This window comes from Bufo bufo, chromosome 2, assembly GCF_905171765.1.
Source record: "Bufo bufo chromosome 2, aBufBuf1.1, whole genome shotgun sequence".
Taxonomy (NCBI): Eukaryota; Metazoa; Chordata; class Amphibia; order Anura; family Bufonidae; genus Bufo; species Bufo bufo.
Genome location: NC_053390.1, coordinates 214,628,836 through 214,646,699, shown reverse-complemented (window position 1 = coordinate 214,646,699; position 17,864 = coordinate 214,628,836). Strand labels below are relative to the sequence as shown.

General features: G+C 44.2%; 1 protein-coding gene across 1 annotated transcript in view; it reads left to right on the top strand.

The window, feature by feature from the left end:
- VPS33A (VPS33A core subunit of CORVET and HOPS complexes) overlaps window positions 1-17,864 on the top strand; it is a 41,284-nt gene that overhangs the window by 9,634 nt on the left and 13,786 nt on the right. Inside the window, exons 4-9 of the mRNA XM_040416155.1 lie at window positions 98-287; window positions 673-789; window positions 9,070-9,244; window positions 9,408-9,601; window positions 12,175-12,301; window positions 13,336-13,403. Coding sequence (XP_040272089.1) covers window positions 98-287; window positions 673-789; window positions 9,070-9,244; window positions 9,408-9,601; window positions 12,175-12,301; window positions 13,336-13,403 — 871 coding nt within the window. The remainder of the gene's footprint in view (window positions 1-97; window positions 288-672; window positions 790-9,069; window positions 9,245-9,407; window positions 9,602-12,174; window positions 12,302-13,335; window positions 13,404-17,864) is intronic.

Below are 17,864 nucleotides of genomic sequence, written 5' to 3'. Positions count from 1 at the left end.
CATAACATAGTGCTGATATTTTTGAAAAATAAGTCTGCCATTTTAATATTCTGGTTAGTGAACTCATGTATTTTTTTTATATTTTTTTTCTTAATAGAGAAGATAAAGGTCGCTTTACTCAACGGGATTTTCACATTTTATTTGTGCCTCGTCGTAGCCTGCTGTGTGAGCAGAGACTTAAGGAACTGGGTGTTCTTGGCTCTTTTCATCATCGTGAGGAATACCGCCTAAATCTAATCCCTTTTGACGGTGACCTGTTGTCCATGGAATCTGATAATGCTTTTAAGGTACAGTCTGGCTCTGCTGAGGAAGATGAACGTGAAGTCTTGGCTGACATGATTAAATAGGGACCAACGACAGTTTGTCTTATATGAACTAGTATCACTTAGTCCACACCAGCCATTATATAATGGAGTAAGGAGGTGGTCAGCAAGGCACGGATGATTTGAAGTTGCCCATTATTGCGGTCTGGTTGAAGGATCACTAGTCTCCCAGACTTGAAGCCCTTTTTGAATGGCTGGTTGAATATTTGCCTTTCTGATTACATTTGCAATGCTAAGGGCTGGATCACTAAATCTGTATGAATTAAGCCTGATTGTTGTTCCCATTATACTCAGACCTTGGTATTTTAAAATGCATTAAGTAAATGCTGTTATTGCTGCTTTCCAACAGGAATGCTACCTGGAGAATGATCAGACAACACTTTATCATGTAGCTAAGGGACTCACCACTTTGCAGGCCTTGTATGGGACCATTCCTCAGATTTGTGGGAAAGGAGAATGTGCGAGGGTAAGTGTGGATGGCATGTTCATATATAAGTAAGTTATTCGCTTACTATTTGGGTAAAGTTAAATCTTAAAGGGGTTTATCTTACAAATTTAAAAACTTCATTTATTTTTTTTTTTTTTTTTTTTTTTTTTTTTAAATCACATGTCTGGAGGACTTTCTTCCCTTTCTGTGTTGGACAGCACCTCACCTGAAACAGTCAAACATCTGCATCTCCTGTGATGCTTTTCAATATGCTCTTGTTAACTCTTTCCTCCCCTGCAGAGAAAATGGCCCTCCATAGTTTCCATATTTGTGGGGTTTCGCTCAGTACAGAGGCAAAATACAAGTTCTTGACTCAAAACGTCAGTGTTTATTCACACTTGAGGCAATTGCACAAAACGGCACGTAACTTTGCAGTCTTGATGTTAATCCACACACAATTTCTCACCCCCATCAGACCTCAAGATCAGCCCTTAATGTCATACCCGCATCAGACCTCAGGTCAGCCATTTGTTTCTGCCCCCCATCAGACCTCAGATCAGAATAAAATAAAAAAAAACTCCTCTTACCTCTCCTGCGCCGTGGCTCCTCTACATCTCATTCAGAAGTCCTGCTCCCCTGTCTTCTCCAGCCCGCGGTGCACTGTCACCTGACAGCGTGCAGCATCAGGTCATAGTGCGCGCACTACGTCCTGACGCTGTACGTAGTCAGGACAGGGCAGCGCCAGCCCCAGCAAAGAAGACCAGGGAGGGCGTATACCGGAAGCGCTTGCAGCACTTCTTCCCCGCTCCCAGCACCTAATGCATACTAGTGAGCACTTCCATAATGGAAGCGCTTACTAGTATTCGCTTTATAAGACGAACGGCCACTTTCCCACCACTTTTGGGGGGAAAAAAGTGTGTTATAAAGCGAAAAATACTGTATATTCCATTTGAAACACCCTATTCATTGCATAGTAAGACTTTTTATGGGGTAACCCCTTTAAAGGGTTATTCCCATCTCAACCTTTCATTGCTGAGATCAGAATAAGCCTCATAAAGGAAGCCAGGGGGTGGCCAGAGTTGTAGAATAGCCAAACTGGCTGTGCTATGCAGTTTCCATAATTCCCATAGAAGTGAAATTGAGCTGCACAAATAAGGCCTCTTGCACACGACTGTATGTATTTTGAAGTCTGCAAAAAACGGATCCGCAAAAAATACGGATAAAGTCCATGTGCATTCCATATTTTGCGGAACAGAACAGCTGGCCCCTAATGGAACAATCCGATCCTTGTTTGTGATGCGGACAATAATGGGACATGTTGTATTTTTTTTGCGGAACGGTAATACGGACATACGGAAGCGGAATGCACACGGAGTAACTTTTTTTTTGCGGACACATTGAAATGAATGGTTCCGTATATGGTCCGCAAAAACAACTGAATGGACACAGAAAGAAAATACGTTTGTGTGCATGAGGCCTAACGCAAACAGTTCACTCAGCGGTTTGACCACTCACTAGCCACCGCTTACAAGGGTTATTCTGATCTTGGCCAAAATAGGCTAAGATGGGAATAACCATTTAAATTGTAGATGTAGTACTGGTAGTGAGGAATGTCATATGACTAAGCTAAGAAGTGTACTTCCTAATGAATTGCTTAGGGTATATTCACATGGCAAAAATCTGCCTTGTGGATCTTGTAGACCCATTTTCTCTGATTATCAACTACAAAGTACTTACTAACATCCCAGCAAAGTTATAACAATAGTCATACTTGGGGACCGATTGGGTTTCATCCCTAGATGTTTGGCTTCGAGGAATACTCATTACATCTAGGGACCCGTGTGGAGCAGCAGAGGCTGGACAGTGTAGGAGCTGGGAGCCAGCATCGGGAAGCAGCTACCTAAAGTTGTGTAGGCAACTAAATCGTTGTTTGCCGGCAGCAGATCATGCTGTGTAAGCGGCCTCTGCTGCTGGCAGGGCTGTGGAGTCGGTAGATAAATGCTCCGACTCCTCAGTTTTCGGTACTTCCGACTCCTCTGTATTTAATATGCAAATGTATTTTATACATTCCTTAAAGGAAAGAAAGGCAACATACAGCTGTTCCACCAAGTTCTTCTAAGCTTTTATAGCAGAGAGAGGTAGTTGGGCAGAAGCTGCTGCCTTCTCCTTTGTGTGCTGATCTTCTGCTGAAGATCGGGCAGTGGGAGGATCCAGGAAGGGGCAGGGGAAGGGGCATTTATTGTAAAACATGATTTCCCTAGTAGAATCCCATAGTCATGTTTAAAGTTTAAGTTTACAATCTGAGTTTACAAGTTTTTATAGCCTTAGCTGAATGACAGCAGTTTTTCAAATGGTTTACAGCTTCAGTCTTGAGCTATTGACTATCCATTCCCTTCACTTATACAAGTGTCTCTAGTCCTGCAAAAAACATATTTACTTAATCAGTTATCAGCGAGAGGCTAGGTTAACCATGGGCGCTGCGTTCCCTGTAACAGCGGAACACAAGCTGTGGGAGCTTATTTTAGGATCAGGAGGCATTCTTGGGCTTCAAATTAAGGCGGGCTGGGCACTGCAGGGGGGCGTCACTGGGCTCCAGAGAGGAAAAAAAACGCCCCTCTGGGCACCTTGGAGCTTAATTAGCATATCAGAAAAAGAGCTTTTTTTTAATCAAAATGACAAAACGAAATAAAGTAAGAAGACCACTGCAGGAAATAAGGTACTTTATTGAACATGGCAATGTTGAAAGCTTAAAATGCTAAAAGCAGGTGACAGATTCCCTTTAATTATAACTTTTTGTGAATTGGGACATTTAAACGTGCTTTTTTATTTTTTATTCCAATTAAAATTTAGTAGGACTCGGAGTCGGTTCATTTTTGCCGACTCCGGGTACCCAAAATTGCCTCTGACTCCTAAGCCCTGGCTGCTGGCAAACAGTAATTATATATGGGGGCAAGCGATGCCATTAGCGATCACTCCTCTCTGTGGAGTCTCCTTCACTGACGAGCATGCACTTGCAGGGAAGGAATGCTATCTTTCCCTGGTGCCTCCCCAACGGCACTGACAGGCAGGTATCTCCGCCCCCTGGACAGGAAACCACACTGGAGCTCCAGATTAAAAAGGTCTCCTCTCCTTACCTAAGCCAGTGTTATTTCCTGTCCACAGACAGCGCTGATGCTCCTGCCAGTACTATGAAGATTCCGCACAGCCTTGCTGTTTCCCCTGCATTGGGAGGGCTGCTGCAGAGGTCAGAGGCTCCTGGATGCTCTGGCCCCCTTCTCCGACCTTTTGGCATAAGTCCTTCTGTGGAAGGCAGCGCCGGGCTTCTTACCCCTTCTCCAGGGGTTATGGATACAACCCGACAGGCGTCTATGCAGGCGGGGCCTTCTCTAGGGCGGAGGAAGTTCCGGAAGCTGAAATGAAATTTTAAATATACATGGCCACTGATGTGTTCCCTGCTCCAGCATGTCGACTCCTCTGGAGGATGCGGTCCGCAAGCCTGTGGAGCCTGGTTCCAGCGCCCTCAGCCCGGTAAGCCTCCTCTCCTGTAAGCTTATGCAGCTGTTTTCTTGGATGTGGGGCTCTCCTCTTTTTACAAATGCACTTATAGGTGTCTGGTGGAGGTTAATAGATATAAAATTACTAGCCCTTTTTTAAATCATCTGATTGTTTTAGGGCAGAGAAACCTCCACTTCCAGAACACAAGGAGGAGACTCGGGATGCAAAAAGTGTGCTATATGCAGGAGGTCCTTTGTCTCAAAATCCAAGTCACTATGTGTAAAATGCACAGAAAAAGTAGTATCAGAAGAGTCTCCCACTTTTCTGGACTCCATGAGGAATATGATTAGAGAGGAAGTAAATGCGGCAGTGGAATAGAGGCTGCCTCCCTTATCTTCACAAGCTTCCACTCTCAGAAGTCCCATAGTTCCCAATTATACGAATTTGCGGTTGATGAAGGTGAGATCCTTGATGACAGCTGTCTCCTCGGAAGACTGTTACGGAAGACCGTTATTCCTTCCAGAGGAATCGCAGGGTCTTCTGAAAACAATAAGGGCTACTATGGATATAGAAGACCCTAAAGAGAGCCAGTCGGTACAGGATCAAATGTTTCAGGGTCTGGGAGAGAGAAGAAAACGCGTCTTCCCAGTACATAATAGTATTAAAGATCTAATCTCTAAGGAATGGAGAGATATGGAAAAAAGAGCCCCGGTTACAAGCCCTTTTAAAAGGAAGTATCCTTTTGCGGATTCTGATGTGACTTTGGAATAAAACTCCTAAGATTGACCCACCGGTAGCCCATATATCAAAGAAATCCTACCTTCTGTTTGAGGATATGGGCTTACTACTATGTGACCCCATGGACAAAAAATGCAAAAGCCTGCTTAAAAAAGCATGGGAGACCAATACTGCGATGTTTAGACCCAGTATTTTCTCCACCTGCACGGCTAGGAAGATCACCTAGCAGCTGGAACTCCTAGAGAGGAGATCTTGGCATCTCTACCAAAGTTGAAACAAGGAAGCCTTTTAGCCGATGCTTCAGCTGATTTGGTGAGACTGTCAGCCAGATCAGCCGCCATCTCCAATGCAACAAGAAGGGACATTTGGCTCTGTTCTTGGTCAAGGGATACGGCATAAAAAAATCGCCTGTGTTCTATCCCCTGTGAAGGAGACCGTCTCTTTGGGTCAGTTCTTGACGATATCCTTGAAAAGGCCTCTGATAGGAAGAAATAATTCCCTACAGAGAGTAGATTATTTTTTTTATTTTTTTTCAGCAGAGGCGGTCCTTTCGGAACCAGAGGAACAGACAGAAGACGGATTATAAGAGAAATGATTACTCAGGGAATTGGCAGTCCTCGAGAGGGAGAGGATTCCTCTTTAAATCCAGGCAAGCCGGCAAAATCCACTCAATGACGCCAGATGAAAGGTTAAAAACATTTTCTCCAGAGTGGGAAAAAATAGGAACCTCCCATTGGATTCTAAATTCCATCCACAGAAGGTTCAGCCTAGAGTTCGATACCTGTCCAGAAGATTACATAGTAATCATCAAACCACTGCCTCAGAGGGAGAAACGGCTATCCCTGGAGGTAGAAATATCCGTTCTTCTCCAGAAGCAAGTATTGATTCGGGTTCCTGACCACCAACAAAATTCTACTCTCCAGTATTTCTGATCAAGAAACTGGAGGGTTCATTCAGACTTATTATAAATCTAAGGAAGTTGAACAATTTTATTTTAATAAAAAAATAAATAAATTGGAAACCATATAGTTTGACAATAAACCTCCTTCCTCAGAGTTGCTATATGGAAATTATGGATTTACAAGATGCCTATTATCATGTGCCAATCCTCAGAAATACCTGAGAATTGTTGTTCACATAGGAACCCGCCTTTGTCATTTTTTCAATTCCAGGCCCTACCCTTTGGGCTATCCTCTGCTCTGATAATCTTCTCAAAGGTTATATCTGAGGTGACAAGTTACCTCCATCTACAGGGTATTCTCATAATACCCTATTCTAAACGACTTCCTAATTGCAGCCGAAACAGAACACGAGCTGCTACTTCATCTAGACCAAGTAAAGGAAGTCTTCCTTTCTTTAGGATGGATTATAAATCACAAAAAATCAGACTTCATCCCAAATCAACAAAAAATCTTCTTAGTCGTTCTACTGGATTCATGCCTTCAGATGTCCTTCCTCCCAGAAGAAAAGCAGTTGACCATATATCAAAAGATCTCTCAATTTTGGAAGTTAAAAACTTCCACCATCAGAAACATGACTGTTTTAGGTCAGCTAACCTCCTCTATACCTGCAGTCAGATGGGCGCAGAACCATACAAGGATTCTACAATCCTTTCTTCTAGATTCCTGGGACGGTACTCTAACCTCCTTAGAAAGAAAGGTAGACCTTCCATCAAGAGTATTACAGTCCCTATCCTGGTGGAAAATAAAAAATTATTTGCAGACTGGAGTCTGCTGGCGTCAGAAAAATCTGCTAGTAGTCACTACAGATGCCAGCAACTGGGGTGGTCATGCAGCAGACCTGATGGTTCAAGGAGTTAGGAACAACTCCATGGCGACTGCCTTGTCAAATCAAAAGGAACTTTCGGCAGTTTTCGAGGTTCTTCTAGCACTCCATACAAAGATTCCTCTTCGCCATGTAAAAATCGTATCTGACAACACAACCACGGTTGCAAACATAAACAGACAGGGGGGCACTCAGAACAATTCTCAAACCCTCTACCCTCAAAGTGCAGATATCTGCCTTGAGTATTTTTCTGGATGCAAAATTGGCAGAACAACCTTTTAGTCAAGCAATATTTTTAGAGGTGAAGTCAGAATCTCACCAACCGTACGCTCTACCATTCCAACATGGGACTTAAATTTAGTTCTTTCAGTCTTAATGGAGTTGCCTTTCGAACCCATTGATAGTATCTCCATGAAGCTTTTATCACTTAAGACCTCCTTTCTTATAGCCATAACAACTGCTAGAAGGGTGGTGAGATCCAGGCCTTCTCTTGTCGTACACTGTATCTTAAAATTTTAGATGACAGTATAATCCTTAAACATTGTCCTGCGTTCCTTAGAAAAGTAGTTTCAAAATTCTATTCTAATCTGGAAGTTCTGTCGTCTGTGATTCTACCAAGGACCAAGAGAGGAAGTTCCACAATCTGGATGTAAGACGTTGCCTACTATGTTATCTGGAGAGCACAAAGCAGATCAGACAGTTGGACCACCTCTTTATCCAATTCCAGGGTCCTAATAAGGGTCTAGCAGCCATGAAGTCTATGATCGCTCGGTGGATAAGAGATGCTCTGTCGCTTTGTTATAGCAACAAGAATCTTGTTTCCCCAGCAGAAATCAAGGCCCACTCGACTCGGGCTATGTCAGCCTCCTATGCAGAAAACACCGCTATATCAATTGAACAGATCTGCAAAGCGGCTGTCTGGGCTAATCCTATGACCTTTTTAAGCACTACAGGCTGGATGTGACCCATAATCGGGACTCGTCCTTTGGGCGTAGAATTCTTTCTACAGTAGTCCCTCCCTGAAATATGTTCATTCTCTGTTAATCCTCCTGTCAGTGCCGTTGGGGAGGCAACAGGGAAAAGGGTTAATTACTCTTACCGGTAATTGGATTTTCCATTAGCCTCCCCAATGGCACTGGGCATCCTTGTTTGTTTTTGGTAAAAGTATATTTACCTTGGTGGATTGTATTATGTTGAATTAATAATAAAAAAAATTCTTGCACCATTTTCCGTGTCCTTTGTTTTTAACTGGCTTAGGTAAGGAGAGGAGGCCTTTTTAATCTGGAGCTCCAGTGTTGTTTCCTGTCTAGGGGGCGGGGATACCCTCCTGTCAGTGCCGTTGGGGAGGCTAATGGAAAATCCAATTACCAGTAAGAGTAATTAACCCTTTCCCAACAATTGCGTGCTGAATTGGCCAGTGTAAAGAGACCTTAAATGAAGAGAATACATACTTTCCTTATTGGCAGAGGATTGGTTGGAAGCAATGGAATCTCCATTTATGTCTCTCCCTCTACTAATAGACTAATCCAGTTATATATTCGGCATCATAGCAATCTATCCCCTACTCGACTTTAAAAAATGGTTCTCCTTTCACTCTAATTGTCATAGATGTCTGGAACTTGAAGCTAATTTCTGGCACTTATTGTTCGGGATATTGTAGAATACATTCTTTCCGCCATGTAAGAAGTTCATAACCTGCATGGGTCTGTACTTCTGTGAGGCATAGTTTCTCTTCTTCTTTTTATATGGGGAAGGCGGCCATAGACATATACATTAGATTCTCAGCAAATCTCACCAACATTGTCTAGATGTGCCAATGGATTTCTAGTCTGTATGATTGCCTTTAAAATAGTAACCCGGCGCCTTTTGATACCTCTCTCTGCGTTTACCACCTGATGGTGCCAGGATTGACTATTGATTACCAAAATAAGCAAGTATTAGATAGTTTGGATGGATTCTGATAGAATTGTTAGAGATGTCTGTCAGTCACTAGTCTCCTGTAAAAATCCAATCAGATAATAATGACCTATCCTGAGGATCGGTCTTCAGTAGTAAAATTCTGGAAAACCCCTTTAAGCTACTGCCTGCTCCAGTGTTTTCTGCATGAAATAATAAAGATATTGGAGCCATATTATATACTATAGCTAGCTGTCCTCCATAATTGCAGTAAGCTATGAGTCACTTGGGCATCTTATCCTGTAGTAACAAACGGGTAACTACTAGATGAAAAGAATGCATGCTGTTGTTCTACTGTTACTATTTCATTGAATGTTATCTACATAACTTCTTTGTGTGTTCTAGCATGTCGCCAATATGATGATCAGGATGAAGCGAGAATTGGGTGGAAGCAACAACCAGATAACGCCAGTGTTTGACACACTTTTGTTGCTGGATCGTAATGTTGACTTGTTGACACCACTAGCAACCCAGCTCACATATGAGGGACTTATCGATGAAGTCTATGGCATTCAAAATAGTAAGTGTGTATAGGTACTTTTGGGCAGGTTACACTGTAGACATCAGGCTTACATCCCATTATATTCTAGGAGTTAAGCAGTAGTAATTCCAGCAGAAGAGCATCAAGCCTGTGACTGTATATTGCAGATAGTCCAAATCTCTCTTTTATGTAATCACAACAGGCAATGTGAAACTTCCCCCAGAAAAATTTGCCCCCAAGAAACAGGGGGAGAGTGGGAAAGATCTCCCTACAGAACCGAAGAAACTGCTGCTGAACTCTGCTGAGGAGTTATATGCCGAGATCAGGGACAAAAACTTCAACGCTGTAGGCTCAGTACTGAGTAAGAAGGCCAAAATTATATCTGCAGCTTTTGAGGTAAAGTAGGACCGGTGTCTTACCTAACAACAAACTGTATGTCCATATTCTGTGAAGTAGGGATCGACCAATATTGATTTTTTAGTACCGATAATCTGTGAACTTTCCGGCCGATAATTTATACCGATATTCAGTGAATTTTCATTTTTGAAAAAAAAAAAATTCCTAATCAAATCTGCTGAAAATGAATATTTGTTGTTAACGTGTAGTTATTTTTTGTAAATCTTTCTTTTTCATTCATAATGAATATTTTGGTGTGTGTGGTTTTTTTTTTTTGTTTTTTTTTTTGTTTTTTTTTAACTAACTATTAGCCCCCTCAGGGACTAGAACCCTTGTCCTATTCACCCTGATAGATCTCTATCCGGGTAAATAGGACCTCACACTGTCCCTGCTGCTCTGTGCTTTGTGCACACAGCAGCATGGAGCTTACCATGGCAGCCAGGGCTTCAGTAGCGTCCTGGCTGCCATGGTAACCGATCGGAGCCCCAGGCTTACACTGCTGGGGCTCCGATCGCAACTGCCACTGAGGAGGGGAGAGGGGACCACTGCCACCAATGATAATACTTGGGGGGGGAAGGGGGGCGCACTGCTCCACCAATGTCTAATGTTGGGGGGGGGGGGGGGAGCACTGCGCCACCAATGAAGATAAGTCTCATTAATTCATATACAGGAGGCGGGAACTGGCTGCAGAATCACATAGCCGGCTCCCGACCTCTATGAGCAGTAGCTGCGATCCGCGGCACCTGAGGGGTTAACTACCGAGGATCGCAGCTACCGCTCATAGAGGTCGGGAGTTGGCTATGTGATTCTGCAGCCAGCTCCCGCCTCCTGTATATTAATTAATGAGACTTATCTTCATTGGCGGCAGCACAGGGGGAGGGAGACACTGCTTCCGAACACGGAGAGCGCTGACAGCACCGCAATCCTTGTTCCCAATACGTTATCGGTATATCGGCAAAATAGATGCCAATACCGATAACGTTCAAAATCCTTAATATCGGTAAAACTGATAATCGGTCGATCCCTACTGTGAAGTTAGGTTAGGATTACGGCTGTGGTTCCTATTTCAGTTTGTCTTTTAGCCACAGTTAGATGATCCCTATTGAAAAAATCTTTTATTTGTATTTTTTTTATTGTTTATTTGCTTTCTGAATTAAAAATTAAGTAAGATTTTAAATAGTCTCCATTAAAAAATGTCCTGCCGTTTTGCTGCTGGTGAGGCTGTGCAGTTGCTTTACATAGCTGGCTGTGCTGCAGCTTCTGACGTGGATCCAACAGAACACTACTCCTTGATTCTGTGAGCTCAGGGACAGTGTCATGTAATCACTCTGGAGCATACTGCACTAGGGAAAGCTACTGGTGCACTGCTCACTCTGGGTGCTCCAGTGTAATACTTTAGCTGTCATTTATCTCCCTGTTCTATTGCAGTAACATGCTGGTATTGTTTATGAGCTAGTTGGAGGGGAAGGGGGAGAGTACAATAGACCTTGAGCCTTAAAGGGGTATTTCGGTTAGATTAAGTGCTCTGCTATCTCCGGAACTCCCATAGAAATGAATGGAATGGCCATACACTTGCCCAGCCGGGCGCTCTTTTCATTTCAGCGGGCTGCTGCGGGTACTGGGCCCCCCGTTCTCCTGATCGGTGGGGATCCCAGCGTTATGACCACCACCAAACTAATAGTGGATAGGGGATGATTTAATCTAACTGGAATACCCCTTTAAATGTAAAGTGGGTCGTCACTGATATCCATTCAGCTTGGGCATTGTCTGTAGGTGTCTAAACGCATTATATGAACATGATCTTGTAAGTACTGTACAATAGCCTCACGATCAGATATGATCGGATATTGACAGTTCAGGTTGGGGTACCAAAGTTGAACCATGATATGCAGCTGACACACAGACTGCATTTCCCGTGCTGACCAGAGTCATGTGAAAGTAGTCAGGAGCCGACAACCATCTAATGTGTAAGGGGTTGCCCCATCTCTCTCCTGATGACAAATGTTTGGGGAAGGGGGAGAAGAAGGCTTGGTCAGGACAAATAACTCAGTAGGCTCATTTAGCTATAGTGTGCGGCCGGCTTTTATGTGTTTGAATGTTCCAAATTACATGTAAGACAACTTGGTCTAGGTTATTTTAGGTTTGCTGGTGTGACTTGATGACAAGGTTAACTCCATCTCCTCTTATCCAATTTAACTACTTACCCTGAACAAAAGACTTGTCTGTAAAAGGTGATAATGAGATTGGGTGCCCTGCGGCAAAGAGCCAGGCATCATTACCCACCTCATGCCAGGACATGCCCAACATTGAGCATTCTGCATGTGATTGCCAGTTGTGTTTTTTCAACCTCTTAAATACTGAAACCATGGAAGTGTGTTTGTTGCCTGGATCAGTTTATCTATGGAACATCATTTATACCACTATGATAAATTCGCATCATTTGCTGTTCTTTAAAGAAATACAGTTTAATCAGAAAAGTTATTTAACTTGCTCTTTTCAGTTTCTCAACATTTTCAGTATCCTTACTATTAAACAAATTCTGTATAAAATATATATTTTTTTTTCAAATGAAGGGGAGACACAACGCCAAGACGGTGGGTGAAATCAAGCAATTCGTCTCACAACTGCCGCATATGCAAGCTGAACGGGCATCGTTAGCAAATCACACATCCATTGCTGAACTCATAAAGGATATAACCAGTAAGATAATAGTCGTAATCACTTATTGTTCAATATGAATTAAGGCGGTTGTGCGGTGTCATGATATGGATGACCTATCATCTGTTGGAATAGGTTGCACGTCATGTAGATTGTAGCAACAATGCTACGAAATGGTTAAGCAGGGTGTTTTGTATCGTTATTTACATACAACAAATCTGTCCAATCCTCACACGGACTTTGGGTAACTTTATTGGCATTCTAGGGAATTTCCAACATTTGGCAAGCCTAGTACAGTATAAATTGCTGCTGCCATGCAGACCGTTTCATAGTGCTAGATCTCAGTGATGATGGTTGTATTCAACACGTGATCGCGGCAGCCAGTCGCCCCCACACCAGTGATTTAATCTCTAAAGTCTATTAAAGGGAACCTGTCACCGGGATTTTGTGTATACAGCTGAGGACATGGGTTGCTAGATGGCCGCTATAACATCCGCAATACCCAGTCCCCATAGCTCTGTGTGCTTTTATGGTGTAAAAAACCTGATTTGATACATATGTAAATTAACCTGAGATGAGTCAGAGCTTGAAAATATGACTCTTCTCTGGTCACACAAGTAAGATATGACTCTTATGTTAATTTGCATAAGGTGGGAAGCACAAAAATGCATAATACTTATTGAATTAGTCTGCAAAGGAAATTAAAAGTGTAATTTATATGTTTGGGGTAACACAATGAACATTTAGAAACGCTCAGTGAGGGTAGCATAGTAGAGGTGACAGGTTCCCTTTAAGCACAGATTGGCAGGGGAACATATGCAGTTTATGCTGGCCATTTCAAAAAAGGTTCCTATTTAATGTACCCATTGATGCCCAGCTTTTATAGATGTATGATGTGTCCAATCACTTTTGTATTAAATACTAAAACCCCAATCTAGCTGGCTGTATCCATTAAAATACTTCCAAACTGGCAGGTAAACTGTACCTGCCAATGTTCAGCATCACTAATAACACCTTTTATTCTGCATGTTGTCTAGTGACTTTTACTGTATATTATACTATATCTTTCTCTTCAGCTTCAGAAGCATTTTTTGATAATTTAACAGTGGAGCAAGAATTCATGTCTGGCTTTGACACTGATAAGGTTAGTATTATACTATAGATGTACCGTACTTATTTGCTATCAATATATAATTATATTTCCCCAGTCGTCTCCATGACCGCATACTCGGAGACTGACTTCCTCTGATAGGACAGGAAAAAACAGAGGTTAAAACTCCCACCCCTTCCCCTCATCGCCAGTGTTTTTCCTGTCCTGCCAGGGAAGGAAGACCAGAGAGGTGCTGGGAGCTCTATGGTTTCCTGGCAGTATCGTTTCTTTGCGCATCTTGTGCATCTTCTATACAGACCGGAGGTTCGGCTCTCCCTCCTCCTGCTAAGGTCTGTGCCTGGGCTCCTGTTGGTGTTGGTGGCCCCGGCGAAGTTCCCTCCTGCGGCGGTCCAGGAGGGCTATATGCGGAGTGGTATGGCAGCTGGAGCGACGCTAGGACACGATTCCCTCCAGCCGCTGGGGGATGTCAGACGCAGAGGGGGCGTGGCTTTGCGTCATGACGTCACGCCGATGCTCGTTCCGGCACATGCCCAGTGGAATAAAAGGGGCAGAATGCCGACTGAAGATGGCACCCATGCTTGTGCCTCTGGCGATTTTGGTGGATGGGACCTGCTGAACATGAGTGCCTCTACCACACCAGGCTCAGGATTGAAGCCTCCCACTACCCAGGTTCCAGGAGAAAAGGAGTCTTCCTCATCTGTTAAGGTTAAGGCCAGGTGCGGCTTGTGTTTGAAGCGTCTGCTCTCTTCTGGGTCTAAACCACTGTGTAAAGAGTGTACAGCATCGGTCGTTAAATCCGAGTCCTCTAGCCTGCTCGAATATATCAAGTCCATGGTTAGGGAAGAGGTACAATCAGCCCTGGCCTCACAAAAAAGGAAAGCTTCCCCTGCCCCCTCCCCCTAGACCGGGAATTTCTAGAGCTCTTATTAGTAGAGATGAGCGAACTTCTGTTTTAAGTTCGGCGTCTAAAGTTCGGCTTCCGGTTAGCGGAGGATCCCGATATGGATTCCGAATTCAGTTGTGGTCCATCGTAGCGGAATCAATAATGGCCATTATTGATTCCGCTACCACGGACCACAACGGAATTCGGAATCCATATCGGGATCCTCCACTAACCGGAAGCCGAACTTAAAACAGAAGTTCGCTCATCTCTACTTATTAGTGTGGGAAGTGATTCCGATTCAGTAAATCCTGATCTTTCGGATCCTGAAATCTTAGGTATGACCCAGGAGTCTGATAAAGATAACGAATACAGGAGATTTCTGTTTAACCCTGCAGATATTGAAGAGTTAATCAGAGCTATAAGGGCCATGATCAGGATGGAAATTCCCAGGAAGACCAGAACAGTTCATGAGGAGATATTTGGGGGTCTGGGGGAAAGGCAGAGGTCTGTTTCCGGTGCCGGATAACGTACAGAAGCTGATTAAAGCAGAATGGGATAAACCTGAAAAGGGTTCCTTCATTCCTTGGGGTATTAAGAGGCGGTATCCGTTTGACGAAGCAGAGTGCACAGTGTGGGAGTCCATTCCTAGAGTCGATGCTCCTATGACCAAGGTCGCGAAACGAACGGTCTTTCCTTTCGAGGATGCCGCACAGTTGAAGGACCCTATAGACAGGAAGGCGGAGAGCCTTCTTAAGAAGACATAGGAAACCATGGCAGCCCTTTTAAAACTGGGTGTAGCTGTGACATGTGTGGCCCGTACCTTTAAAAGTATGGCTGGAGCAGCTAGAGTTACATTTAGTTAATAAAACTCAGAGGTAACAGATCTTGGACAGCCTTCCCCTACTAAAGATGGCCACTAGCTTCCTACCAGACGCCTCAGCGGAGTATGTAAAACTATCTGTCCGTATGGCGGTCCTGTCTAATACAATTAGAAGAGTCCTTTGGCTGAAAGCCTGGTCGGGGGATATGACGTCCAAGAACAAGTTGATTTCCCTGCCGTTCCATGGCCAGTATGTCTTTGGTCCCGACTTGGATAGAATCTTAGAAAACACCACTGATCGCAAAAAAAGTTTTCCTGAAGACAGATTTAAAAAAACAGGAGGCACTTTTCGTAACAAAACACAACTTTAGGATACTAAAACAGAGAGGAAAATCGGGGAGGTGGAGCTATACAAAAGGGGAAAAAGGGAGAAATTTTCTCTTCAATCCCAAAAAAATTGGATCCTTTCCCTTCCTCCTCCAAGCAATGATGCCATTAGGGTTGGAGGAAGACTCGGCTCCTTCATAGATACCTGGGAGTGTGTCATTGCAGACCCTTTTATTGTCAATATTATAAGAGAAGGTTATGCGATAGAGCTAGAATCTCTCTCTCCTCCCCCACAAAAATTCACCTTAACCCGGCTCCCCTTATCTCAAATGTCTCTTCTGCTCGACGGCATAAGAGAGTTATTATGCCTAGGGGCAATAGAATGTGTTCTCCACTGGGAAGTAGGAAGGGGTCACTATTCCAGTTTAATTTTTTGTTAAAAAACCAAGCGGCAAGTTCAGGACTATAATAAATTTGAAGCTGCTGAACAAACATATCTGCTGGAAACGGTGAGGTCTGCAGTGAAGGGGGCTATGATGGCCACGATACACCTCAAGGATGCTTACTTCCACATCCCGATCCATCCTCAATCCAGGAAGTATCTAAGATTCGCAGTACAGCTGGAAGGAAGGGTCCATCCTGATCAGTTCAACTTCCTTCCTTTCGGAATATAGTCTGCCCCTCGCATCTTCTCAAGTCATGGCAGAGGTAGTAGCCTCCTTAAGCCGGAAGGGGATACTAATAGTTCCATATCTGCACGATCTGTTAGTCGAAGCAGAAAGTACAGATCTACTTCAGTCACCTATTTAGTTGGTCCTTTCTCATCTTCAGGATCTCGGCTGGATAGTCAATTGGGAGAAGTCCAACCTCCTTCCAGCCAATCTGTTTTTTGGGCATCCATCTAGATTCCGTCCCCCAGAAATCTTTCCTACCTTCCACAAAGGTCCAGGATCTGAAGATCAGAATCCAGCAATTCCTGAGGAGTCCGGTTTGCTGGGACGTGTCTCGTTCTGCATCCCTGCGGTTGCCTGGGCTCAATACCACATGAGACCCCTGCAGGACCTGGCCCTCAGGAAATGGAACAGGTCACAGCTAACCCTGGACCAGAAGATGTATCTAACCAGGGAAGTAAAAATCTCTTTACAGTGGTGGCTCACAGATAAGAATCTACAGACCCGGCGTCTTCTGGAAACCGGTAGATGTTTTCTTCTGGGGCTGGGGCACCCTTGCAGTCGAACATTCCTTTCAGGGGACTTGGTCCGAACCTCAGAGGGGGATGTCCTCCAATTACAAGGAGCTTTGGGCAATATGGGAAGGCTTAAAAGAAACAGACCCAGTCAAGAAACCGTGGAGGAACAAGGCACTGTCATCTTCAGAATCTCTCAAGACAGATATTCTCGGGGGCAGAGAAGAATCTAAAATCTCTTGCAGCGGTTCACCTAAAGGGCTCCATCAATCTAAGGGCAGATTTTCTCAGTCGGCAGAGACTAGATCCAGGCGAATGGTCTCAGACAGCCTTTCGGAGGATCCAGGTTCAATGGGGCAGTCCGGGTCGGGATTTGTTTGCCTCAAAGAAAAAACACAAAGTTCCTCATTACTTCTCCCTCAACCCAAGGGATCCCTGCGTGGCGGTAGATGCCTTCACTCAGGATTGGACGTCTGGTCTCCTCTATGCCTTTCTGCCAATTCCGATGATTCCGAAGGTCCTGCAGAAATTCCAGACAGAGAAGTGTACCCTAATCCTGGCCATCCCCTTTTGGCCAAGAAGGGGTTGGTTCGGTCTTCTGAGATCCCTCAGCCGGGAGGATCCAATCCTGTTTGGCCCGATGGAGGACCTCCTAACGCAAGGCCCAATAAACCATCCGAACCCCAGGCTTCTCAAACTATCAGCCTGGTTACTGAGCAGTTCATCCTACTAGGTCTGGGTTTATCTCAGAGAGTGGTGGGTACCCTTATGCTCAGCAGAAAGTCCAATACCTGTAGGGCATATCTTAAGGTGTGGAAACAGTTCGCCTCTTGGGGTGGGGACAGGTTTAACCAGTCCTCTCCCAATATCCATTTCATTCTGGATTTCCTTCAGGATGGGATGGATATGGGTCTCTCGCCAAACACTCTAAGGGTACAGGTGTCTGCCCTAGGTGCCCTCTACAACACTAGTCTTCATGATGTCCCCTGGGTTTCTAGATTTTTGAAGGCTGCAGATAGGCTAAGACCTAGAATTAAGAGTTTGGTAGCTCCGTGGAACCTGAATAGCATCCACCTTTCACAGTTGTTTCGATACCAAAATTTTGATTTGGGGGAGGGCGCACTGCGTCGGCAATGATAATTAACCTTTAGTACAGATACAGGAGGCGGGTACCGCCAACACCTGCCTCCTGTATTTGTATTAAAGGTTAATTATCATTGGTGGCACCGTGGCCAGGCACCTGCTATGCTGGCTGCTTGACTCTGGGGAGGACACTCA